The 26969-nt window shown below is 40.3% G+C and overlaps 1 protein-coding gene across 1 annotated transcript in view; it reads left to right on the forward strand.

The window, feature by feature from the left end:
• The window catches only part of TAF3 (TATA-box binding protein associated factor 3), a 114796-nt gene extending 88405 nt beyond the window's left edge, over positions 1-26391 (forward strand). The window contains exons 4-7 of the mRNA XM_058023487.1: positions 4543-4625; positions 19272-19527; positions 23455-23561; positions 24300-26391. Coding sequence (XP_057879470.1) covers positions 4543-4625; positions 19272-19527; positions 23455-23561; positions 24300-24414 — 561 coding nt within the window. The 3' untranslated portion in view covers positions 24415-26391. The remainder of the gene's footprint in view (positions 1-4542; positions 4626-19271; positions 19528-23454; positions 23562-24299) is intronic.
• The last annotated feature ends 578 nt before the right edge of the window (positions 26392-26969 follow it).

Raw genomic sequence — 26969 nt, forward strand, 5'->3', positions numbered from 1 at the left:
ACTAGAAGGGCGGCAGCCCTATACCTTTCATATGAACTTTAAATTTTGTTTCCAAAAATCTGCTGGTTTGAAGTTTGTAGCAGCCTGGAAATTCCCAGGTGGACAGAAATGAGAAGCAGAGTGCCTTCAAATAAAGAGTTGCTGAATCTTCCCTTAGCAAATCTGCCCCCTTGTTGCTCCAGTTTGTTTGAAGTAAGAAAATTATTTTCAAATTATGGTGTAAGTGTTCAAATGTCACCTTTCTTTGGAGTCTTATGCTTGAGAGACAGAAGGGGAGAGCTAATTTTCAAGGGGTTTGAGCTTCCATTCTTGTAACTCTTACTGATTTACATCAGCCAAAGATAATTTCTTCTTTCCAATATCACCTAATCTTGAGAATATATTTAATATTTAAGAAATGAAACCAGCATATTTGCATGTTATCAGATTTGAAATCCCATTAGAAGCAGCTCCCCTAATTCAGGATTTGCTCTAATTTTTTTGTCACTTCACCTTATAATACACATTAAATTGTTAACATTGAAAAGAAAGAAGAAAAGAAAGAAGATTGTCTTCCTGTGTGATAACCTTGGATACAAGAGTTCCTAAATCTCCATCTTTAGCCTTAGGAAGCACTGTGTGAGTTCCAGTTTTACCAAAATTCTCTTTACATCCTGCTTTGAGTGTAATACTCAATTTGTACAAGCTCAGATTTGGGACATTCCTCACTCTCCTTTTGTTGCCACTCTTACATTACCTGCTGGACTTGCAACAAAGTGCTGATTTCAAAACTTTATATGTTTTTTAAGTTTACAAATGGCTTTTCCATGCAGAATCTGGAGAACTAATGTTTGTCTGCTGTGGATGAGTTCATGATCAACAGGGTGGTGGCCCAGTTGTCCATGATAATTTCATGTCTGGTTTTAGACTGCAGCAACATTTTCACAGATTCCCCATTTTATCTGTCTGCCCCTTGTGCCTGGGCAGTGTTGGCAGTATTTCATTGAGAATTTCTGCTGAGATTTCTTTTTTAAGTTAAATATTGGTGTATGTAAAATAGAGGCAATGAGTTTCTTGTTTTCCACATTTTCAGTTTTGCATTTCTTCTGCAGTTGTCTGTGTCAAGTTTGCTTTTAGAGTGATAAAATGGCACATAAACAAATACAAACTGGTAAAGCTTCAGTATAGACTCACCATATATATTAGGAAAAGGAGTTCAACACTAATAAAAACTTGGACAAATTAAATTGACAAAGCTGCCCATTACCTTGGCAAAAAGTCCCTGTCAAAAGATAAACTTTAAAGCTAGAATGCATGAAAGAGTCCCCAGATAGAATTAAAATTTAAACTGATTCTTGAGAGATAAGCTTTTTTTAAATCCACCTCTTTGCTGCAAGTCAGGATTTTAAAAATAAATTTCCCCTTTAAATCTCTTGAGCGATTTTCATTTTTTGCAAGGCCGCACTGCTGGTGTCCTGGAAAAATGGAGAGTTAGAGCTTTATCAGTTGGTGCCCTGAGGTATGTGGCAAAGAAGCTAAATCCTTGAAGATTAGCAAAAAAAATGCAGCACATGGCAATAAGGGGCTTATATGACTACTAGTATTAGTTCAGGTGAAAGAAGTATTGCTTATACATAAAACTGGACAAATCCACTGACAATGTATTTTTAGTTAGCTACAAAGGAGTCTTATATTGCTGGACTTTACCTCTTTGGTGATTTGGGAAGCTTAGTAATCCACTGTAAATGCTCTTCTGCTGGCCCCAATTCCCAGTATTACTCCAGAATGCTGCTCTTTCGTTTTAACCCCTAAAAGTACATGTTTCCTTAATTTAGCTTTTCGATCACACAATGACTTATTTAGGCAGCAGTTATGCTGCAGGAGCAAATGATCAAGTTACAGCTTGGACATTTAATCTGCCACAGTGCATCCACCCCGGAGGTGTAAGCACAACCTGGGAGATGAGTTTGTGGGCTCGCTGCAGTTTCAGCTCCTGATGGCCAGGAGGAAATATCTGAGTCCCATTTCTGATATTGCTGTAGTTAAACAAAAACTGACTCAGCTGTAATGTTCCCATTTTTGAGCCTCGTTGTAGTTATTACCTTTGTGCTCATCCCATCCTGTTGGGTGATTGAGGCTTTTTATCAAGTTTTTCCTGGAATTTTGCCCCAGGCTGCTGAAAGGTACAGAGCAGCAAACAGAGCACTGCATAAATGGCAGGAAACAGGAGCTGAAGGCTCCGTGCTGGGCGTGTTTGGTGGTGGCACCAAGGAGGAGAAGCTTTGTCCCAGGGCTTGCCTGCAGCTCCATGCCCTGCAGTGGTGTTGGGTGCTGCCCTCAGAGCCAGGAAAGGGGATCTGGGGCACTGCCTTGTGAGCTCCACCAGATGAAAAGCAAACACTTGGAGCAGTTACACCCATTTGTACTCCAGAGATTACCAGGCATGCTGGAGGAGTGACTGAGCAGCTCAGGGAGCAGCTGCTGACCCACTTTCAGCTAACCTTAATAAGCTGAGCTGGAAACTAAAGTAGTTGAGGAACTGCTTCATGAGAAATGGAGCCCTCCTTGCATCAGGGCTTGCCAGAGCTGCCCCACAGTGAGCTGCCCTTGCTCCTGTGTCAAAATCCTGTAGAGGAGAATCGAGCTCTGCGGGATGTAACTGTGAATGCTCCTTACTTTTCTCCCTGGTCTAATGATGTAAACCCTACACACAAACCCATGTTGTAGAAAGATGCTTCCTGTCCTCTTGTATCAAAGGATGAGATTTCATTCTGGTGGAGCCCTGTTTTCCTCTCCTAGCAGACTGATGTTGGTATCTGAGCATAAAGAAGTGGTTTGTGTGCTTTTCTCCTGCCCTGTGAGCCCACACCACCATTGTTTAGAATAGACCAAGGACCTTTATAGGTGATGTGGGCGTCTCTCTGTGCTATGTGCTGGAAGCTGCAGTAGCAATGCCTGTCCTGAGATGTTTTGTATTCAAAACAAACACTAAAGGAGGAGAAACCTGCAGGAAAAGTGGCAAAATAGGCTGTGCAAAGCCATGGTCCTGAGCCTGCAGTACCCAGGCATCAGTTTCAGTCTCTAAGCGTTGGGTGGTTACAGGTTAAGATGCTGGGAAAACAGAGAAAGGACTCACCTGTCACCTATGGAAGATGGCAGTGAAATTGTTGCAGGCATTTGAAGCTTCAGAGGAAAAAAGCTCTTGCAACACTCCAGGGGAATGACGTAACAAAAAATGGTTCTACATAAACAAAGAGTGCAGAGGGGCCTGTGAAATCAGCTAATCCATATCCATGGAGAGCTGCATTGCAAAGCACAGTTCACTGTGTCAGAGCAGGAACACCACTCAGGCTGCTCTCTTTCTCTCTCTGGCCTGGACATCTCCTGGAGAGCAGCTCCAATTCTTTTGCCAAAATGCATGAGATTTTGTTATCACCTTTCTCAAAATAAGTCCCACTTGAGCCCTCCCACTCTGGCCTGCTCTCTCCCACACTGCATTCTGTGCTTTGCATTGATTGTTTGCCCTCCTTTTTTCTGTGAGAGCTTTATGAAACTGGAAATTTGATCAGGTTTCCATTTAGTTGTATGCATATTAGTTTTGTCTGTGCCTGGAGCAGATTCAGCCAAGAGATTGTTTTATTAAATATGGTGGCACACATGCTCAAAATGAGATCAGTCTCCATCTCTGTTTTTATGTGTATATCTATATATATATAATGTATATATACTTGTCATATATGGACATAAGTTGAGTAATGAATGCCTGGAGAATCATTACAGTGTCAGCTGTAGCATCTGTGGTCATTCTGGACAGGTTTTGCAAACCAGTAGCTCAATGGGAGTTGGTAATTTTGGCATATACTGGTTCCATAAGTTCAAGGACATGTTCAAGGACATATTCAAATGGTCTAAACTCCACCAGATACCAAGATTGGAATCCCAGGCCACTTGAAAAGTAGTCATTAAAAACCTCAGCCTAATTGCAGTAAAATGCAGTCGCTGTTATGCCTGGTATGGATAAGAACTTTCATCAAGTATTCAGTGTTGGTGAATTCACCTTGGAGTTTATTTGCTTCCTTTGTCTCTCCTTTTGATTCAAGAGACTCATGGTACATTTATGTGATGAACCTGGGAAATAATTGAATTTAAATCTCAGAAAAACGTGCAAACACTAATGGGTGCCTGACAAGTTTGAGCACTAAGATCAAAGCATTTCATGTCATTGTTTAGAAACAAACTGGGAAGTTTCGTGTCTCCAGAAAAGTACTTAATCAGGAAGATTTGCTAAGAAATTGGAGGTACAATAGGAGCAAAATTTGAAGTTGGTTTTTTTTTAGCTTAGAGTTTGTATTTGTGAATTTCTACAGCTGGGACTCCCTGCAGACTGAGACCCATCCATGCCATGGGACAAAGTGTGAGAGAAGAGAACAGTGATTAGTCTGTCATAGTTTTGTTTCATTAAGCTAATATTCTCTGGTTAACTCCATCAGTGCTTTCATGTAATTAATATATTTTGGGAGTCTGCTTGCAGTCTTTGATTGATGATTGTGTTCCCCTGTACAGATAAAGGTGGAACCAGTTGTTCCAGCTCCATCTCCGGTTATTCCTCGGCTGACTTTAAGAGTGGGCGCAGGCCAAGACAAGATGTAAGTACAAATAAATCCATCTGTGAGGTGTGTGCTCACCTCTGGCACTTGTGGGAGCTCTTCTTTTCAGTGGGAAAAGCTTAAAAATTAGTGGCAAATTACATTTATACAGCAAAGTGAGTCTCATCACCTTCCATCCATCCTACTGTGTGTCCCATTCCATGTCTTTCTAGGACACGGATTACAGGACTCCATCTGGGCTGGCATGATGCCTCCAGTGCCATTTAGTGAGGTTTTTGTAATGGGTGCTTATCCTGAGTGTAACCTACAGCTAAGTTTCACAACACTCCCCAGCTAACAGTTGTTTTATGCTTTAAAACATAACAGTTGGAATTCCTTTGTACACATCTGTTTTTTTATAACTGTTGATGATTATCATGAGTGTGCCCAACGCATTTCAAGTGCTGCTTCATTAGCTCCCTAATTATTGGGTGCTGTTGTACAAATAATAGTTACTTTGTACTGGATGAGCATAAGTAGGGTGATCCCTATCCTGAGATCATGCAGCACAAACAGGAGGCTGCAGAGGCTGGGGAATCCATGCGTCACCAGGCTTTTAGGCTGCTCCTGCCTTGGATGTGAAGGGTTTCTTTTAATCGGGATTTTCGTGTTGATTTCATGGCACAAAGCACACTTTCATGTCCAATGGTAAACATGAGCACACACAGATCTTTCATTTCCATTCCTCACATTAAATACTGTTAATGCAGTTGTTTCTCTTCTAGACCCATTATGAACCAAACCCCCTAATCACTCATTTTTCTGCTCTAGAAGTTAAATGGGGTTTTGATGATTATTTTCTTTTTCTCTGCTATCCTACTTCTCCCCAGTAGGTAACCATGGCATTTGCTGGTTTGAAGCTGCTAAGGGACTTCAGTCATTGCTTTGTTTCTAAGGGACACCCACACCCCCCTTATTAACCATTTTTGCTTTCTTCCTTTCACAGTATTTGAGTGTGATCTAAAATTTCTGTGCCTCAGGTTGCTGTACAAAGTTCCAGCTCTCTCAGAATACTTGTCTGTCCTGCTGAGCATGATTTGAATGTGCATGGCTGGACACGCTGTCCCTTGAAAGCCCACAGATCCATTTTCCTCCTTGACGAGACATGGATACTTTTAAATTCTGCTTTTCCAAGGACTGAGAGCGTTAATATGGGGGAAATTAACTCATATTTTCAACTTCTGAATTAAAGTTCTGAAGTCATATTTTAGCACCAGTTACCTTCCAACCTTATCTCACCACAGTGTTTCTCATACCCTCACATATTTTGAGAGGGGACTTCAGGCTCCATCTGTTTGCTACAAATCATGTGGGTGCATCATTGTCATCCCTGCCAGCCCTTAGTGGGTCTCAGATACTGACATCTTGTTTCATGGGCCTTTGGGAAACTCACTTTATTTGCAGATTCATTTTTACATCTTTAGTGGCACCTTGGTCCCCATCTGAGGGCTTCATAACAGGCAGAAAGAAATGGTTTTTGATGTGTTATAGAAAGGGAAAATTAAACTTATGTTTCATCTGTGTTGGTAATGAGCTTCTAAATATCTGGCAATTATCATATAAAAATGTTGTGTTTCACTTAGCCTGTCTCTGGAGTTAACTGGCCTGGGATTGTTCAAGGATACCATGAATCTCCATGGAAAGGTGCAAGGAAAATTGTCAGGGATTCCTAGAATTTGATATGAGTAGAAACTAGATGGAGAAATTGGTCATTTCAAATTCTCTGTTAGAGAGAAGAGATGTTTGGAGGCTTTTGGAAGTACCCAAGTACCTGTTCAATTGGAAGTTAATTTGTTTGGGGGAATGTCATATAGAACATCTTTAATAGAAGCACTTAGAGATCTTCATGAGGCACAGGGCTTTCAGGAGTGTGAAGCAAAAGTGTCAGATGGATGGTGCATGGAATGGAGACACACATCACACCATAAACTCAGCACAAGCTGGCTGAGTCACACAGCATTAGTGAGCAAAATGGGGCTCTTCAGCCTGGAGAAGTGGGGGCTGTGGAGAGACCTCAGTGCCTGAGGGGCTCCAAAAAGCTGCAGAGGGACTTTATACAAAGACATGGAGTGCCAGGATAGGGGGGAATGGCTTCAAACTGACAGAGGGCAGGGTTAGATGGGGTAAGAGGAAGAAATTCTTCTCTGTGAGGGGGATGAGGCCCTGGCACAGGGTGCCCAGAGAAGCTGTGGCTGCCCCTGGATCCCTGGAAGTGTCCAAGGCCAGGTTGGACGGGGCTTGGAGCAACCTGGGACAGTGGAAGATGTCCCTGCCCATGGCAGGGGTTGGATCTGGATGATCTTTAAGGTCCCTTCCAGCCCAAATCATTCTGTGATTTTATAATTTTACTTCTTGACTCCTCTGCTTGGACCCATGTACAAAGCAGTGATGGCAACAGCAGGAAAGTCTTTTCTCTTGTGTTTGTGAATAAAAGTACATATTTCTCCCAGGTTCAAAGTAATACCTGTATTCAGGCTTGTCTGGAGTGCAAATGTTCTTACAACATGCATCAGCTCACAAGAAGTGGCTATTAACAACATTGGGTTAATAGACATGAAAATGCATTATTGCTGATGGATGGACAGACCAATATTGGAAAAACTGTCCTACTTTAAGAGTTTTTTTGCAAGTGTTTTAACTGCACAGTAAAACAAGAAGAAAGTAGATTACTATCAAAGCATTTCCATCTTAGTTGTAAACAATTACAGCAATACTTGCATGGATGCCACATTAGAAAAAATTTACTGGATTCCATTCTAATGCAATTAGAGCTAATTTTGTTCTTTAAATGAATAAAAGGTCAGCTAGTAAATCTAGTTTATCTCAAGTCCAGGCTTCAATAAATTGTTTTATTTAATTTGTTGTAAAAGATCTTATCCTTAATGGGCCTTGCTCTTATTGGTTTGCTTGGGTTCTAAAATATTTATGACCACTTTTTTAGATATGATTTGAATGATATGTTGGAAGGGTTTTTCACTTTTTTTTTTTTTCCATTCCAGTGTTATCAAGGTAGATTGCTAACTGAGTTAGTATAGGAAGGAACTAGTGATGCTATCTTTTTTCAAAACAAAACAAGCAAAACAAAAAACACAGACTTTTAAATTTTAAATGAACTGCAAATAATGAGTAGAGTTTAATACTTTTATTCAATTACATCATGGCTTCTTTTTGTCTTGTTATTTTTCCTAAGCACTATCATTTTTCATACACATAAGTTTTTTTAAATTCTGTCTATTGATAAAGTGTTGACATTCCAGCTACTGCTACAGCTGACATAAGCTTCAGCAAAAGTACATGCTGTAATGTTTGATACTTCTGATAAATTTATGCTACATTTAAAAACAGCTTTTAAGAAAAAACACATGGCTGCTGTCACTAATGCCAGACCACAAAGCACAGAACTACTCACTGGGTGCTGTTCCAGTGTTTCTGTGCCCTAGAAGCAGGATATATGTTTTTTGTGAAATTAGGTCTCCAAATTTACCTTAAAATTTCAGACTTTTGCTCCAGACCCGTATCATAACTCTGCCATCAGCAGGGAACCTGGAAAGCAGACAGGAAGAGGGGAAAGACAGGCATTTTAACAGTGTTTAACTGGTAAACCTGACCTGCTGCTCTAATGAAATTGCCCCTTGTCTTCTATATTTTTTAAGTGAGTAGATACGTGACTTTCTCCAAAACCAAATCACACACATGCACAGATACCTCTGTGTGTGTGCTTATAAAAATGTATATTAAATAACCTGTGGATTGTAAGGTAAAATCCTGAAAGGATTAAGGGATGAAAAAATTTTGTTACCCAGATACTTAATTGGCCCCACTAAAAATCTTTATTACTTGGTAGGATATTATCAGTGCAAGGTTAACTTATTTTTTTGTGGGGGCTCATTCAGCTGCACGATACCCCCATGACAAAAGCCATGAGCAGAACCAGCTGATGTCTTGTGTAGAGAATCTCAAAACCAAGGGTCTAGATGGAGAAATTATCCTGTGATCATAGATGTGACCTCTCTGTTTAACATCAGTGACCCAGAAGAATATTTTTGGGACTAGGAGGACAGGACCTAGTTTATTACACCAAGTTTCTTGATTAGATTATTCATCTAAGAACTTCTACAACCCCCACAAGGAAAAATTTTTTCCCAGTGTCCAATGTAACTCTACCCTCTTCCAGTTCTGTTTGCTCAAGAATTTGTTATTTTAAGTGCAACACGAAATTTTAGTAAATCAGTTCTTCACTCATACTTTTTGAAATCCCATAGAACTATACAATCTCACCTGTAGCATGCAGAGTGCCACCACGTGTATGCTCACCAAAAAAGAGATGCCTTAATGAGGAATCTTCTATCTACAACAAGCTTAATTTACAAAAGAGTTGAGTTGCAAACCCTCCAGAGATTGAATTTTCTTGGGAAAACTGCACACACACATACACAATCTGACTTTGAAGGGTCATGGCACCAAGAAAGGGAAGAAGAAGAAGAGGGTTTTAACAAATACATCCATATGATTCTTATTGACCTGGCTGAAGAAATTAGGCAAGGACTGTGTTGGTGCTCCCCAAAGCTCATTGGGAATCTGAGTTGCTGCTGTAACATGGATATTTGTTCTTTTAAAACAGTTCAAGCTCCAAGTGAGTTGTGGAAATAAAGCTGGATATCCAAGACTTTGCTGCTAGTTCGAGTTAAACTAGAATCCTGCCCTATGCAGTTTCCAGGAATGTACCAGATTGTTACAGAATCATCTTTGGTGTATATTCAGGAGCTTCAGTTTTTAGTAGAGTTGTTCTCATACAGATAAATCAGTGAAGAAACTTTTGAACTTTGGGTGCTATTTAGTGGTGTGCTAGTCAGACTTTGATAATTTACATCATTGTCTTCATAGCGTTTGCCCACAAAAGCTGAATAATGGGGTTCATTAAGCTCCCTGTGCAGGCATATCCAAATTGTTTGCCTGCAGCCTTGGCTCCCTACGTGTGGCTGGGCAGGGAGGGATTGGCTTTTTATTGACTTGTCAGGCCTCAGGTTTGCATTACCAGCCAAGTAGCTCATGACCCATTCCATTTATTGCACTGTTCTGTGGTGGGGAAACAGGTAAAGGAATCCTGCTGGAAGCCCCTCCCTGTGCACGTTGGGATGAATGAGGGCAGTGTTCGGAGCAGCTCAGGCGCCGTGACCAAAGGCCGGCACAGACGGAGCGGCAGCAGCGTGGGGCCGTGGTGGGACACAGCTGTGGCCGTGTTGGTTACCCTGAGAGACATTGCTTACCCAAGGGGGAGCTCCAGAGGAGAATTCATTGAGGAATTAAAGAGCGGGGGGGAAAAAAGTGATACTTCAGGGAGTGTTGTGTTTTCTGAGACCCCCGTCGTTGGAAGGAATGATGAATCTGACTCCATGTTCTCAGGCTAATTTATTATTTTACTAATAATTTAATATTTAATTTAATATTTAATTTAATTTTTATTATTTATATTTATTTCATTTAAAATAATATTCAATATTGTTTTAATATTTATTATTATTGAATATTATTTTAATTATTTATTAATTTATTATCTATACTATATTAATGAATACTAAGCTAAACTATACTAAACTATGGTAAAGAATCGAGAAAGGATACTTACAATAATATCAATTTATTATTGAATATTATTTTAATTATTTATTAATTTATTATTTTATGATCTATATTCTACTAAAGAATACTAAACTAACCTATACTAAACTATAGTAAAGAATAGAGAAAGGATACTTACAATAATATCAATTTATTATTGAATATTATTTTAATTATTTATTATTTTATTATCTATATTATATTAATGAATACTAAGCTAACCTATACTGAACTATGGTAAAGAATAGAGAAAGGATACTTAAAATAATATCAATTTATTATTGAATATTATTTTAATTATTTATTAATTTATTATTTTATGATCTATATTCTATAAAGAATACTAAACTAACCTATACTAAACTATAGTAAAGAATAGAGAAAGGATACTTACAATAATATCAATTTATTATTGAATATTATTTTAATTATTTATTATTTTATTATCTATATTATATTAATGAATACTAAGCTAACCTATACTGAACTATGGTAAAGAATAGAAAAAGGATACTTAAAATAATATCAATTTATTATTGAATATTATTTTAATTATTTATTAATTTATTATTTTGTTATCTATATTATATTAATGAATACTAAGCTAACCTATACTAAACTATGGTAAAGAATAGAGAAAGGATACTTACAATAATATCAATTTATTATTGACTATTATTTTAATTATTTATTAATTTATTATTTTATGTTCTATATTCTACTAAAGAATACTAAACTAACCTATACTAAACTATAGTAAAGAATAGAGAAAGGATACTTACAGAAGGCTAAAAAGATACTCATGAATCTCGTGACTCTCTCCAACACAGCTTGGCCCCCATTGGCCAATAAGTCAAAAACAATTCACATGAAACCAATGAAACAATCACCTGTTGGATAAACAATCTCCAACCGCATTCCAAAGCAGCAAAACACAGCAGAAGCAAATGAGATAATATTGTTTTCCTTTTTCTCTGAGGCTTCTCAGCTTCCCAGGAGAAGAGTCCTGGGCAAGGAGATTTTTCCAGAAAATGTGGCTGTGACGAGAGAAAAATGGGAGAAGGGCTAACCACTGTTTGGGAAAATGAAACAATAGAGCACAAGCAGTAAAATTCTGTGTTTATTGCTGTGCTCATGGGCATCCCAATTATTTTAGCAGGGAAGGGCTGTGTTAAATGTGCTTTGACAGAACTGCTGCTCTGGGTGTCAATCCAACTTGTGCTGTAAAAGAGCATGTAATGGTGAAATCATTTTTGATATGATCAATAGACCACCTAAGTGAGGAGGCAGAGTAATGAAAAATGATCTTGCTCCTCTCCAAGGTGTGCTGAAGGAATTCCAGTGATCTTTACAGCTTTCATCAATCTTTGTGAGTGTATTTACTGACATACCCACATTTCTCTGTTCTGTGGTCTTTTAAATTATAAGAGCTGGAGGACTGATTTTTTGGAGCCTTTTGAAATGCTGAATGTATTTTAATGAAGATACTGTCTCAGCTATGATTCATATCCCTTTCCCAATTGTTCTTTTTCAGTGTAACATATGGGCCCAAATCCTGCTGTAAAATCCCCATGTGTGGTCCTGAATCCATCCAAAAGGCTCTTTCACTTTGCTGGAGGTTCCCCAGCCTCACCCTTGCTGCAGGATTGCAGCTTTTACATGGAAAAAAAAAAAAAAAAACGAGTGAAGAATACCATATCCCTTTTACCAAAGCAAGTAAATGATCAAATGATCATTTTTGTTTATATTTCTAGAGGTGATTTTCTTCCTTGAGCATGAATTAAATTTACAACTTCAGATGTAGTCCTTAGGTTTTTTCTTCCTTCTATTTTATTTAATTACTGAAGCCACCCCAACTAATTATTCATCCTGTTTATGGTAGGCAGTAGTCTGTGGCAAATTATTTTCATTTTGCTGCTGGCCGCAGTGGGTGATGACTCCAAAAGAGAATCCATGAAAAGGCTTGAGTCATTAGAAAACAAAACAACTTACTGTGAGATTCTTTGATTTTGCTGCTTATTGCTCAAGAGTAAAACAAAAAAAAAAAACCAACAACTTGTATACTGTATACCACAATTAAAAAAAAATACTTCAGGCAGGTTTAGACACATGAGGGAATTGCTTGTGTAAATGGCCATGAGCAGCTGCCCTTATGAAGCACAACAGAAACTGATCAAATATGGGTGAAAGATTAGAAAGGCAGATGGGTATTTGTTTCAAAAATAAACTTTCCATGGAGGATGACTGCAAGAGAAAGGTACTGATTTGTTCTTGACTTTGACAGAGTTGCTTTTTTTTATTCACTCTTTAACTGAGGTTTTTAAACAAAAGTGAGGAAACTCCACAGACCCAAGGATTTGCGGGATGGTTCCTAGGAACTGGATGTGGACAAGAAAACCATAAAGAAATAGCCACAAAAGAACAGGTGGTCCCACCTGAATTTAGTGAAGTTGTCCTGTTTGCAGTTGATCTGTTGCTGTACAGAGTCTCCAAGTCCAGGAGACTCCATCTGTCCATCTGTCTTACTTGTTTCTTTCAAAAACAAACTTGATAACAAGCTGAAAATTACAGCTTTAAATATTTTCTAAACCCATACTGGTACAACTTCCTGGTAGTTGTACCAGTATGGGTTGTAATTCATGTTCTTTACCAGTTCCCACCAAAAAGGGTGGATATAGGACTGGTTTATGGGCAAACTCCTAGATCATGCATCCCATAACATTTCCCAAAACAAATGACAATAAAAGCAGTTTGCTGAGAACAGAGAAGAGAAAGTTTGCAAAGAGCTCATTGACACAAACATGTTTTACCAGGTTCTGGTTTTGCTCTTGAGAACTCAGCAGAAGGGTTTGGTGCCAGGTGGTTTTAACATTGAAGATGTTTGTTATTGATGATAAGGGAAAAAATAAGATGAAAGATACCAAGACGCCACGCTACCAGCTCAGTTTTGTTTTGTCAGACTGGCAATGAACCATCCAGAGGTGTAAGTCAGAATGGTGAGAAAATGGGAGGGAGATTTAGGAGTCATCAACTGAAAGGTGCTTGTGGTTGTTGGGAGAAATACTCTGGGTGTAACAGATACAGAGACTGAAGGCCAAGAGCAGAAATCTGTTTCGCTTAAAGTAGTGGGAAAATAAACAGTAGAAAACCTGTAATTCAATTTCAACAGTGCATGTGTCCATAAAGCAAAGGAGTTGGCTGGAAATATCAGCTGGACTGAATGTCCAGGTATTTGTGGGGCTTTGCCACAATGTTAGAATAGTAGAATCATAGAGTAATTCAGGTTGTAAAAGACCTCTTAGATCGTCCAAGTCCAACCATTAACCCAGCACTGCAAAGTCCATCACTGAACTGTGTGCACAAGTGGCACATCTATCTGTCTTTTAAATACCTTCATGGATAGCCTGTTCCAGCCTTCAAAACCCTTTTCATGAAATCATTTTCCCTAATATCCAATCTGGATCTCCTCTGGCTCAACTAGAGGCCATTTCCTCTTGTCCTTTCACTTGTTACTTGGCAGAAAAGACCAACCCCCACCTGGCTGTACCTCCTGTCAGGGAATTCTAGAAGGTAATAAAGTGCTCCCTGAGTCTCCTTTTCTCCAGGCTGAGCCCTCCCAGCTCCCTCAGCTGCTCCTGGTGCTCCAAATCCTTCCCCAGCTCCATTGAAATGGAGAATGAGCTGTTGATCTCCATATGCACCACTGAAGGTCAACACACTTCACCTGGGAGAGGCAGGCACCCAAAAAAGTGGATGTTATCTTGGAATAAGTGCTCAAAATTCATTTTCCTTGATAGAGAAGAATACCACATGGCAGGTGATGTTCAAGTGCTGAGGTCTTTTCACTTGCAAAATTGCTTGGGGCTTCCTTGGAGGTTTGGTGCATTCTGGCACTCCACAAACTCACAGGCTGGTCACAGCATGGGCTTGTGGAGCTTCTGTTTGCCAATATGACTTGTTTGCACAAAATAAAATATTCAGCAGGGCATGAAACAGCAAATAAATTTCCCTTTGTAAAAGTAATATGGGAATTAGCCTACATTACAGAGCTTAAATCACACTGATTCTCCTCCAGGGCTGGAATAAAATTTTCAGAATCACCTCTTATCTCTGAAGAATCTAAACCATATGGAAATTTCCTGATTTCCTTAGGTGTTTTTGACACTCTTACCCATAGGTCTTAGAGGGTTTAGGTTTTTTCTAGTGCAACAATCTCAGTTCCAGATGTGAGATTTTTCAGTAACAAAATAGTTACATGAAGGAATTTATATCAATAAGGGAATATCAAACCATCAAGGAATTTATATCAATAAGGGAATATCAAATCTAATAGATAATATGATGACTGATAATCCAAGTGAATTGCACCAGTTTCAGTTTTGTCAGTGCAGTTGTGTCGTTTTCCTAGACACAGAGACCCATTTAGCTCCTTCTCCCTGCTTAAAAATGGGTCATGGGTTCAGGAAAGAATTAGGACTTTTCAAATGTTAGTTTTTTCCTCTGGGCAGAGAAGCAGCTTCTTGGGAGCTCTGCCTCTGAGAAACAAAGATTACTGGGATTTTTTTACTAGACCTTTCAAAGTTCTGATACAGCATTTTTTGGAGCTCATTGCCCATAGCAATCATTCTGCCCTGTGGCCCATATCCTGTTTTTGAAAAGCCATTTCCTTTTAGTGCACATCTTCCCCCTGTGTTTAGGTGAAGCAGTCAATGGGGCTTTCAGCCGTGAGGATCAGAATTAAATCAAATAAATTACTTCCAAAGATAGGAAACCATTTCACACCTTGGAGCTTCATTTTGCTGCAGATGTAGCATGTTACAGCTCCTGCCACTTAGAGCTGATTAGAAACCAACTGACCTGTTGCAACACTTCAAATCTTGGTACAATTTGCCCTTTGCCTGCAAGCTGGCACTTGGTGTTCATCCTCTTTGGGTTTGGAACTATAACTGTGAACAGGGTGATTGCCCTGGAGTGATGATTAAAAAGGGTTTTTATTCACTCTACCCTCCTGAGAAGCAGAAAAACTTCACTGAAGTTTTCTTCCTTCCCCTTGGAGCAGTGTTGGACACAATTTTAAACCAGCAGATAACATTGAATCTTTACTGTGAGGGTGGTGAGACACTGGCACAGGCTGCCCAGGGAGGTGGTGGCCTCCCTATCCCTGGAAGTGTTCAACATCATCTTGGATGGGGCTCTGAAAAACCTGGTCTAGAGGAAGATATCCCTGCCCATGGCACAGGGGTTGGGGCTGGAAGACCTTTAAGGTCCCTTCCAAGCCAATCCATCCTTTGATTCCATGAGATCTGGCTTCTCAGCTGAGATTCAGATATTACATGCTGTTGTCTTGATGTAGTTGAGCAGAAATGGCAATGGAAGATCTCATTAACTTCTGATATTGGGTTGAAATGCTGTTTGCACTGGAACAGATTGTGAGAAAGAAAAATAACTTCAAAATGCCTTTGTCAGGAAGCTTTATGCTCTGCTCTTTCAGCAAAGGGGTTATAAAAAAACAGCATGGAAAAATAATTGGTAATTGTGGTATTTGAGGATTTCTCTGTCCTTCCACTTGAAATTTCTCATCCCTTAGGTTTTTTTCCCTTTTTATTACATTTAGATGTTTTCTTGGTTACTACCAGGCACTCTGTGACAAATCAGTGCATGTGTTCAGTGATAAATACACTGAGGTTCTGTGAGCAGGACAGTTCCTGCTGGCATTTAAAAAGAAATCTAAAGTGAATTTAGGTTGGACACAACCAAACACACAGTGTTTACATTAATTCTGGGGTTTTTTTCAAGGGGAGTGGTAACCTGTAGTCACGATTTATGGAGGCTTTTTTACCACATCTATTCCAAAGGTGTTCTCACATCTCCTTTATTTTGGAGGAACTGCTTTGAATCAAAAACAACTTTTAATTGACCTTCTATCTTTCAGTGTAGAATCTGTTCATGGTACATTGCTAGGCAAGCAGCCTGCAGAGAAATTCAGTTCTTGTCTCACAACTCTGATTGTGGTGGTGATGGTTGATGTTCATTGTGTTTGATTTCTCAAACAAAAATACTCATTCAGCCTCAGTTTTAGAGTCCTTGGATTGGTGTGGAGAAGCAGGAGAATTTGTTTTATGTAGTATTGTACTGGCAGTCTAAGTGATGATTTTGGACACATGAAAACACATTTGGGAAAGAAGGTAACAATATGTGTGTGGTGATGTTCCAAGGAAGAGTTTAAATCCCAGCAGGATTCAGGTACCAGTTGGATCAAGGCTCTGCTGCAGTGAGAGCCGCCTACTTGCAGTGAGCTCTGTGCCTCGATTTTCCTGTCTATAAAACAGAGCTCATAAATCTTGCCATCATTTACATAGTGTTTTGATATCAGGTTTCTCTTCCAAGTCTGAAGTAACAGTAATTATTAGTCGTGGGACTGCTATTTCCCTTTGATTTCTCCCCACCTCCATATTCCGTGTGTGCAGCCCCTTCTTCAGGACAGGCTAAACCACCCTCGCTGGGATTACTCCATCACCTCTGATGGTGCAGCACAAAACCATTCATTTCTCCACTCTGGAGTCTGAAGTCTCTGAACTCCATTAGCCCAAGGGAGTGGTAGGCCCAAGCGTGCTCCGAAATGCCGATCTCCTGTTTTGATAAGTGAGCTCTAAAATCAAGATAAACAAGCTGCCCTATATACTGAACATGTCCTAATTGCACACTTGAGGCACACCAGCCAATCCATGAGCGTGTGTCGCTCGCTAATGAATATTTGTACTTTTGGAAGCTTTCACATGTGGTGTTCCTTGCTGCTTCTGCAGTTATGAGCAGAGTGGCTTCGAAGACCCTGTGCAGGAGGAGAACCTGGCTTTAGACCAAGAAACTCTGTAATTTAATTTCATGTGTTAGCTGGGCATGGTCACTCTTATTCAAATTGTATTAGCTAATACTTCTTTCAAACTGTTTACACTGTGTGCAAAGTTGTGTTTAAAGCCCTATTAGCTAATACATCTCCTAGTCTAGACTTGGGGAGGGTTGACTCCCTGGAGAACTCCTAGCAGGATTTTGTTTACTTGCAGGAGGTAGGAGAGGGAGGCATGGACAGAAGGGGCACTGATGTTTGAAATCATCCAAATGACTTCTGCTGTGCCAATATTTTGCTGTCAGTCCCTATCCTCGCTTTTATTATAGCTAGGAGTTTGTTTATTGAGAGATGGCTCTCCAGTTGTGAGGATAAATTTGAAACCAGGGGAGCACTGGCACCAACCACGGTCTTAGGCATTCAGCACTGGGAGCCAGGGCTGTCTCTGGAATGGGGAAGACACAGAAGAAGCATTTGAGTTGGGTATGGCAGTCTGGCAGGAGCCCCAGGAGACTTTCACTGAACCAGAAACACATCATGAGCCAAAGAGAAAACTTCCTTAGTGAGAGATAACAGTGGGGTTTTGGATGTTCCCCACCAACAGGAGAAGGAGGCTGGTGTTGATGCGTAGGTTGGCCTGATAGTAGAACTTCCTTCCTTCTGCAAGTCACAGACAACATAAATCAAGACTCCTGTACTTGGACTCACAGTCTAGCACCTTACTGACACATGTACAGAGCCTGAGCCCCACTTAGGTACCTGAAGCAATCACTGGGACATTTGCAGTGTGAATGTCTTCAGTGTTGCTGATGGGAGAATCATTTATCACCCATTTTCTTCTCCTGTTCACTCCTAGAAGGTGTGATGCTGCAGCTGGGGGCTAGGCAGGGCTACCAAACTCATTGCTCTTGTTTTCTTTTAGTAAGTGCATTTTTACTGTAACTCAAAATAGTTCTGATTTTGTAGTGCATCATATCTTGTGAGAAAAAACACCATTATCTCAACTAGACATTACCTACTGTATTATTCCAAGCCTTTCTCAAATGATGGCTTGGAATTTCATTGGCTTGAAATTCCAATGTCTCTAATCATAGTGATACTGCCTTTGGAGTTGTGGAGTTGTCCACATTGACAGTGGAGCCAGACATTCCTGGTTCTCAGGAGTCATTGCAATTTGATTTTTGTCATGGTTTCTCTACTGATGTCTCTTTTTTTTACCTTCTTAAATGATCCTTGTCCCTGGAATGTCCAACCTTTCTTTAAATCACCCTCTTCTTACAGTCCTGTCACAAATCAATCACACTCCCACAGTTACCATTCAAATATAAATAAATTAGTTAAATGATTTAAAAAATGTGGTAAAACAAATCAACCTATCCTGTGTTTTGTTTGAGGTTTTGGTTGTTTTTTTGGGTTGATTTGTTCTGTTTTTTTAAAACATCCTTTTCCTTCTCTTTATGTTTCTAACCTAGAGCCTTGTAGTAAGAGCTTTTTCTGGCTTGTCTGTGAAATTGCATGCACATCAGTAACACTGTGTATCAACAGTCATTAATAAAGGCTGGGTCCTCTATGTATCCCCCTTCCTGGGCAGGATTGTTCTATACAGTGTATTTACTAGAGCTACATCCTGTCTACTTCAGCTACTCGAGTAAGTAGCAATATTTTAACTGCTGAGTGTATAGTGTGCGTCATTTATTTGTCCTGACTAGATCCACTGCTGATTTCATAAACATTTGGGCAAAGAAATACCAAACTAGCAAATATTTGCAGAACCCCCTAATGTAGGACCTTAACAGGATGATATGGTCTCTCAGTTTGAAGATTAAAATCAGTGCTGTTCACAGCTGATTAACTTTCCTTTCTAATATTTCCCACAAATTGAGCGAATGCAATAAAACTTAACGAAACAAGGTTTAGTAAAGGCACAGAGAATATTTATAAGACAGTGAGGTACAGACTGGCTCAGGGTGTCCTGGCACTCACTCTTTAATGGCTCTGTGCTTTATCCTGTAAAAGGATGGGTGCAGCAATGACAGCAGGGCTTGTGTGGGGTTGAAACAGCCTCTTTGGTGACTCCAGGCTGACATGAATTAGCTGCTCTATATTTTCTTTCTCTCTAATGGGTGATTGATCATTGCTTTCTCTCCCATCAGCTCTAACAATTCTCTGTGTTGCTCCTACAGAGTCATCAGCAAAGTGGTGTCAGCTCCAGAGGCCAAACCTTCCACTCCGGCGGCGCGGCCCAAAACGCCTCCGCCTGTGCCGTCACCGGTGCCAGCTCCTGTTCATGTCACCCCTCCTCCAGCTCCAGCTCCTCCTCCTCCACAGGCCACCATCTCACCTGTCCTCATCCCACCACCCTCCCCAGCCGTGTCAGCAGCTGGGGGCTCCAAGGCTCCCGTGCGGAGCGTGGTGACCGAGACCGTCAGTAATTATGTGGTAGGTGACACATGCCGTGCTCTGTCCCATGCCAGGGGCATTCCTCCCTGGAATTGGCGAGCTCCTGGGTGGCTCATTGTCTCAAACTGATGGTTCCTGGAGTCCTGATGTTGCTCTCTGTTAAACTGCTGTTTATCCAGCCCTTGTTTCCACACACATGTTTTGAGGAGTTAACAATTTAATTGAAACGCTACAACTTGGACTGAATTTTTCATTGGTTCCCAGTTCCAAATTTAAGTTCCTTCTAACAAGACCAACTATATCCTATATGGTATTTTCTGCTAACTGAGCTAGAGCACTTTTTTTTGAGGTAGAGGTTTTTTATAGGTGCTTTCAAAAGTGCTGAATTGAAACCTCAAATGTCAGACTCACCATAGATTTTGCTGTCAGTCAGGTAAAGTACAAAACCCTCATACAACATCAAGAACTTGACTTAGCCCTCATTTGAAATGTGTAGAGTCCACTAATCTCTTTCCTGGTTTCCTCGACATACAGAAATTGCAGATGTTTGTGCATCTCAGAAGTCTGTAGATTGTTCATTAGTCTGCACTTCATTTGTGTGTTTGACACGTGCTCTGAGCTTGGCCTGTGTCTGGCAGCATTCTTCATTCTTTTAGAAAAGTCTCTTGTGTACCATGGTGTAGGAACTGCATTCCCTAAAAGAATGTGGATATATGTCTGGGTAGGACAAGGCTTGCTGTGCTGCTGAGAATTTCTGCTTTAAATGCTTTGTGAAATGAAGTCCTGAGCATTCCTGATGCTTGAAAAGCAGCACAAGGGTAGCAGTGTTGTTATCCTCCCTGTCCTGGCTGAATTCCAGCTTGATTGGTGACACCTTGCTTAGCTGCAGTTTAAAAATCTCACCATTTAAAGCACCTAAAGCTTACTTTTATTACAGAGTTTGCCGTGCTTGAATTGCAACATATTCATGATTTTTTTTTAATTTTTATGAATCTTGATTTAGTATTGATTTCTAATATAAATCCACCCTGCATTTCTAATGGAAAGGTGCTTCCCTGCTGGACTTAAACTGCTGTATCATGTTACTGCTCTCTATTTAAACAGCTGCTACATTTCACTCCTGAGTTAGTTACAGCACTGGACAACATCACACAGGCTCTGCATGTCCTTAGGGTGCAGGACACAGCCTCACCTCTGGTATCACAGTGTAAGCCCACAGTCACTCTTATTATTGCAGTCACTAGTATTGTTGTCATTGATATTATTACAGCCGTGCTCAAAGGTTTCAAAATTTACTTTAAGAGAAAAACATTTCCTCAATGCTCTATTACATCCCATTTTCTTCTGTAATTATGAAAAGAAATAATTGAGAGATTATGGTAGTTTTAAAAAGAAAAACCTTGCACTTTGCCTACGTACTTCCAGTGGTAACACATAAAGGTAGCACCTTTATGGAGAATTCAGAGGATATGGAGGCTCCAGGTCGTTTTTGCTTTTCACAGACCCATGGATTATCACGGAATAGTTTGTGTTGGAAGGACTTAAAGACCATCTTGACCCAACCCCTCTGCCACAGGCAGGGACACCTTCCACTCAGCCAGGTTATTCAGAGCCCCATCCAGCCTGGCCTTGAACCATTCCAGGGACAAGAAGTCCACCACCTCTCTGGACAATCTGTGCCTCACCACCCTTATTGTAAATATTTTTTACCTAATACACAATCTAAACCTAATGGTCTTCAACTTAAGACCATTCCCTCTTGTCCAATCACTCCTTGTGAAAAATGGTGTTTTACAACATTATAGGTGAAACTGAGGCTTTACTGCATTAGGACTGAGCTATGGGCACATGCAGGGAGACACCTGATGTGACAGATTTATAAGTCAGAATGCTCAGAGAGAGGTTGGGGAAGAAGAAAATGATTAATAACTATTAGCCTCTTGTATAAAGGAAATCCAGGAGACAAAATCATTTTGCTCAGATCACATGGGAAAGCTGTTCTAGAGATAAGAGTGGAGCCAGTGTGACAGAAGTGCCCAACTCCCTTGTGCAGGGGAGGAGAGGAGAGTGATTTTATAGTTCAAACCAGAAAGGATACACATCTCCCTGCTGGATAGCATCTCAGTGCATGTGCTCTGCTCATTAGCTCTCAGTGGTTTGTACTAACACAGCAACCAGCAATCCCACTCTGTGCCTCCTTGCATGACCCTTGGCTCATTAAGGAATGAGAAGTTATGCAATATTTTTAATATCCTTATTCAGCAGCCCAAATTCTTGTTTAACAAACAGGCAGAGGTTTCTGTGATTATAGACCACCCTGCCCCTCTCCAGCCCCTGAGAGCCTGAGGCAGGCATTCTGGAGGGGAAAAAAATACCTGAAAAATTAAGTTTGGAAAAGTTAGGGTGTCTATTTTCTGATGGGGCAACATCTGGCAGTGCTGCCCACACCCAAAACAGGCAGCACCAGAAATGAGGTGCCTGTGCTGGGGGATGATGGGGTGCAGCCAGGTGTTCAGGCAGGTTTTGTATCCCTCAGCCCAACATCCCACAGCATCCCTTCTCTGCAGCACTGTGGCACAGCATCTCCTCTCTTCCCAGCAGGGTTATCCCAACAAAATGCCTCTGCACCTCTTCACTCTGAGCCCAGACACTTCATGTGGGGAGCAGATGCTTCTCCAGCAACTTAAAATGACTTTGCAGATGTGAGATTAGATGGTAGATAGGAATGATTATTGCAATCAATCAGCTTGGAAATTGAGTTAATTTTATGATGGTGTCTACTCCGTATCTCTGTTGGGAAGGGATTGTTCCCTGGTTAGTATTCCTGGGACTTGTAGTTCTGAGTTTTAAACCACAAAAACATTCAAGGCTTTAAGAAGAATCAGGGAAGAGTGATGTGTTGGTTGCAGCTCTGGTACATTCCTATTGATTTTTCAGGAAGTGGTGTAAGATGTACAGACCACCGTGTAGTGGCTTTTTTTTTTTTTTTACTAAAAACATTTGGAGCTTTTCATCTGCTACTTTTTAATATTGTGTTTGTAAGCTGTACAGATAGCAAAAAGTTATTGCCTGAGATATGTGTAAATGCACAAAAGCTGAGAACAAAACAATTTCTGCTTTTGAGATTCAGCGATAATGTGCAAATCTTCATAAAGGAGTGATGGAGTCAGGGTAATGCCCCAGACATTTTGTACTGTGTGCTGTTAATTGCACTCCTTTAGGTGGATTCTGTGACATTTTGCATGTATGTTTTTAGCAAAGAGCTGCTCAAGAGCCACTGGAAATCTAAAAATACAAACAATGGGTCGAGCAGGATATAAACATTAAAAAAATGCATATGATGAACCCGGTGAGCAGCTGCCCAGTACTGTAAATGATCTGCCTTTCTTGTTTCATTTACCCTTTAGTAAATTGTACTGCGACATAAATGTCATAAGGGGAATGGAAAGTTACTCAGTAACAACTTTTTTTATATCCTGATCTTATCACCTCGTTGGAGTTGAAGACTTTGGCTAATAAGTAATGCAGCAATATATACACACGGCGCTGTATATTTTACATGCACATAAGAGCTGTTATCTTACGCAGGAGGCTGCCGTGGCTCCTGCTTGCTATTAACAGGGTCGAATTTTAAAAGTATAGACAGAGAGGGAATTGTGTCCTTAAGCCCTGGCTCTGTGTGTGAATGCCTGTGCTTAGGTTGGGTGGTGTAACTGGCTTTACTGGTTTACAGGACAATGCAGGAAAATACATGATTTTGTCGTCATGAGCAGTGTAGGAAAATCAATTAAGACGTAACACTGAGCTCTCATGATCAGAGAATTCACACATAACAACAGGGGCTGCTGAATGGCTTAGCCAGATAAGCAAGGAACATTTTTTGTTGGTGGGTTTTTTTTTTTTAATGTCAATTTTCCTGCCTGCTTAGCCCTGAAAACCAGCTAACTTTGCTTTTCTTTGCACCAGATCCGAGACGAGTGGGGTAACCAGATCTGGATCTGTCCTGGCTGTAACAAGCCAGATGATGGCAGTCCAATGATAGGTTGTGATGACTGCGACGATTGGTATCACTGGTAAGTTCCTCTCATCCATCCTGCTCTGCCAGTGCCTGGCAGATTGGGGCTATATTATTAAAAAACCCTTTTTTTTCTAATAGTTCATGACGTTGGGAATATTTAAATAGCTTTACTGTGTCCAATTTAATAATCTGGAAGATATTTTTATCTCTGTTGCTCTGAAATTTGAAAAGGCAGATTTTAAGCTGTGAAGGAGAGTTACTTTTTAATTAATGGGCATTGGTGATAACGGTTGTTTTTGAAACTGCTGGGAAATAGTGCTGATTCCGGTAATTTTGTGAGAACTACAGGATTATGAGCACAGTGTATACAGATAGACAGTTCAAATTATGAAGCATTGTATGAACAGTAATAAATGTCAGCTCTTATAAAAAGGTTAGGGGAAATTAATCACTTTTAGGCGATATTTTTTTTAAAGCTACATAAAATCTTAAGGGTTTTTTGCAGATGCGTTAAAGAAGCGTTTGAAATTATTTTAAATCTAGTCTATTACACCTGAAAGTGCACTTGTATTTTCTACTAAAACAACACTTTTTATCTGAGTATCCTTTTGATACTTCTCTTTTGTTTCAAAGCAAGAGTTCTTCGGTTTTGATCATTATATTTGTTAAGATAATTGCTGTATTAATCTGAAGCCAGATCCAGTCTCCCACTGGCAAGTTGCATTTTTTGGAGTAAGACACAAAAGCAACGTTACCCCACTGAGATGATGTGATATTTTCCTGTCCTTCACAGGCCTTGCGTTGGGCTCACGGCTGCACCCCCAGAAGAGATGCAGTGGTTCTGCTCCAAGTGTGCCAACAAAAGGAAGGATAAAAAACACAAGAAGAGGAAGCACAGGGCACACTGAAGGCTTGGCAGGGACTGAAATCGTGCGGTCACCGCGGCACCTCCCGCCCCGACTCAGCTGCAGGAGGGATCCACCCTGCCAGGGTCGTTTGTGTCCCTGCAGTGAATCAGGGGCGAGGAGATGCCCTTGCTCAGGGGCTGTTGGGTTTCACAGACTGTCCGAGCCCAGGGCGTTGGATTTTGGTACATTCTGATGCTGTTTCTTCCCCCTGGCAAGGGGAGTTTGCACAGAGCGCCGTCAAGGCTTCGGTGGTTCCCGGCACCGCTCCGCTCCTGTGGCTCGGCAGCAGCGCAGATGAATGTTGTAAATACAGATATCTGTCCTATTCTTTCTCGATTTGTTATTAATCCCTCTGGAACCTTTGCAGTAAGGTGCTGAGAGGAGGAGAAAATATAAATTGCAGTAAGTTGTAAACTGAGAAAACCTTCTGGAATGATTTCTGTAGTCTGGATGCAGTTCAGCCTCGACTCTTGCTGAGCCAGATAATCATAATGTGGAAATAAAAAGTGGCTGGTAAATATTTTTGTGATGAGAATATATGAAGCTTTTTTCCTTGATTTTTAGTACTAACATAAAATAAACATGTTCAAGCTTTTGTGATATATCTTCTATTTTTTAAAAGAAAAGTTTCTATTGTGTCAATTTTTTTCTTCCGTGTGAATTTCTTTTGGTGGACCTGTAATATATTTTATACATTGATTTTTAGTTTGTTTTGTTGTTTTTTTTTTTTAAGTCTTTGTCAACGTAACTTTTCATTGCTTGTACATTTCATCGGTGTGTAAAAACACTTCCCATTAAAAGATTTTCACACGTGTAAATAGCTGATATTTATAAATAATTTTTTTTTTAATTATTTTTTAGAGCTTGAGGATTTTTGTTGTCGTTTGTCCGAGAATACAAACCTAGCAGCTACTAAAAGCCCGTGTGACAAACGCCTGTCCTCATGGCTGTGAGGGGTTGGTGAGCTCTGCCCCAGCTGTGCGTGCACGAGGAGGTGGCCAACACCATAATTAGGCCTTGATTCAGATACTTAAACATGTGGTAACTTCTTAAGAAGTGAGTAATCCTATTGCCTTCAAGGAGCCTGTTCCCACACTTGGTTATACATGTGCTTAAATGCCTTCTGAATTGGGAGCTTAGGCCAGGGGGGCTCTGCACTTCTGGTGGCAGCTACAGCATGTTAATCTGTAGCTGGAATGGACTTTTTTTTTTTCCATTTTTCTCCTTTTTTTTTTTTTTTTAAGTGGTTAGTGAGTTTGCCAAACCATCATATTTAGGTAGAGGAGATGCAGGTGTGTTCCTCTGCTTTGTGTATCCCCTTGGAAAGAGCAGTAAACTGGATCCCAGACACATTCCCCCTTGAAAATGTGAGGGGAAGGTGCACAGAAACTGAAATAAAAGTGAGTGTTAGATATTGTGGTGCAATGAGTCTCAGAGCTAAATAAGAATAAATCTTGAAAACAATTCATGCCTTTTGTTTTCTAATCAATTTTAGATTGCATTGGTTAATTTGGGGATATTTGTGTTTTAAACCAATGCAGTGAGAACGTCTGATGTTGGAGAAATACGACCCTTTAGCCTGTTGTGCAGATATTAAGAGTTATTTTTTAAATGCATCCAAATTGATATTAATGAGAGTGAATTAGTCATGTTTTTAAAAGTACCAGTCTAGTTAGGGAAATGAGGCTTTGCTGATAGAACTGTTAAATTGCAAATCAGTGGTGATATGGATGAAATTGGTTTATTAAAAGTGCACTGTTACCTGCTTTGTTCAATGCCATCTCGTTTATATTCCGTCCCTGTTAATTACCAGTCAAGAAAGTTCTTGGGTTTGATTTTTTTATTCTGTTTTATTTTGAATTGTTGGATGTTGCATTGCTGATTTTTGGTTTTTTCCACATGTAATGTGCAGACATACAAAATACGCCGTCTTTGGTCATTTCTGGTTGCAATAATAAAGAAATTAGCTTTTGGTAAGTTGTTTATGCATTTCCTCCTCCTCTCCATGAATCAGAACTTCTCACATTTAATCAGCTGAATTACTCAGGATGCCATGGGAGGGCTGAACTTGCCCCACTGGATGGTTGTTCAGCTCTTTCTCTGCATGCTTGGCCTTGCTGCTGCTGGGTTGGTTTCTTAACCTGGCTTTTATGATTTTATAAATGACCCCTGTGGCAATAAAACCAAAGCATCATTTTCAGGAGGCTTGTGTGGCTGAGGGGATTAGTAACAGGAGAAGGGGCCCTTCACCTCCAGGTCATCAGTTTGAAGCCACGCTTGGTGCTGAGCCTGCCTCCCTTTCACTTATGCTGCTGTGGATCAGGAATCAGTGGCATTAATGAATAATCATTCCAGAAATGGTTATCCCTGAGCAGTGTGTGTGACTTGGACCTTCTTTACAGTCTCTGGCCCCATCCAGCCCTGAGCAAGCCCAGCTCATTCCCCAGACTTTTGTATTTGCTGCTGATAACTTCAGAGGTTGGATGTCTTCTCCATAAACTTTGTGTATGGAAAATGAGGGAGCAGCTGGGGCTGCTCCCAGGAGTCTCTGCTTG

The sequence above is a fragment of the Melospiza georgiana genome, chromosome 4, assembly GCF_028018845.1.
Source record: "Melospiza georgiana isolate bMelGeo1 chromosome 4, bMelGeo1.pri, whole genome shotgun sequence".
In the NCBI taxonomy this organism is placed as follows: domain Eukaryota; kingdom Metazoa; phylum Chordata; class Aves; order Passeriformes; family Passerellidae; genus Melospiza; species Melospiza georgiana.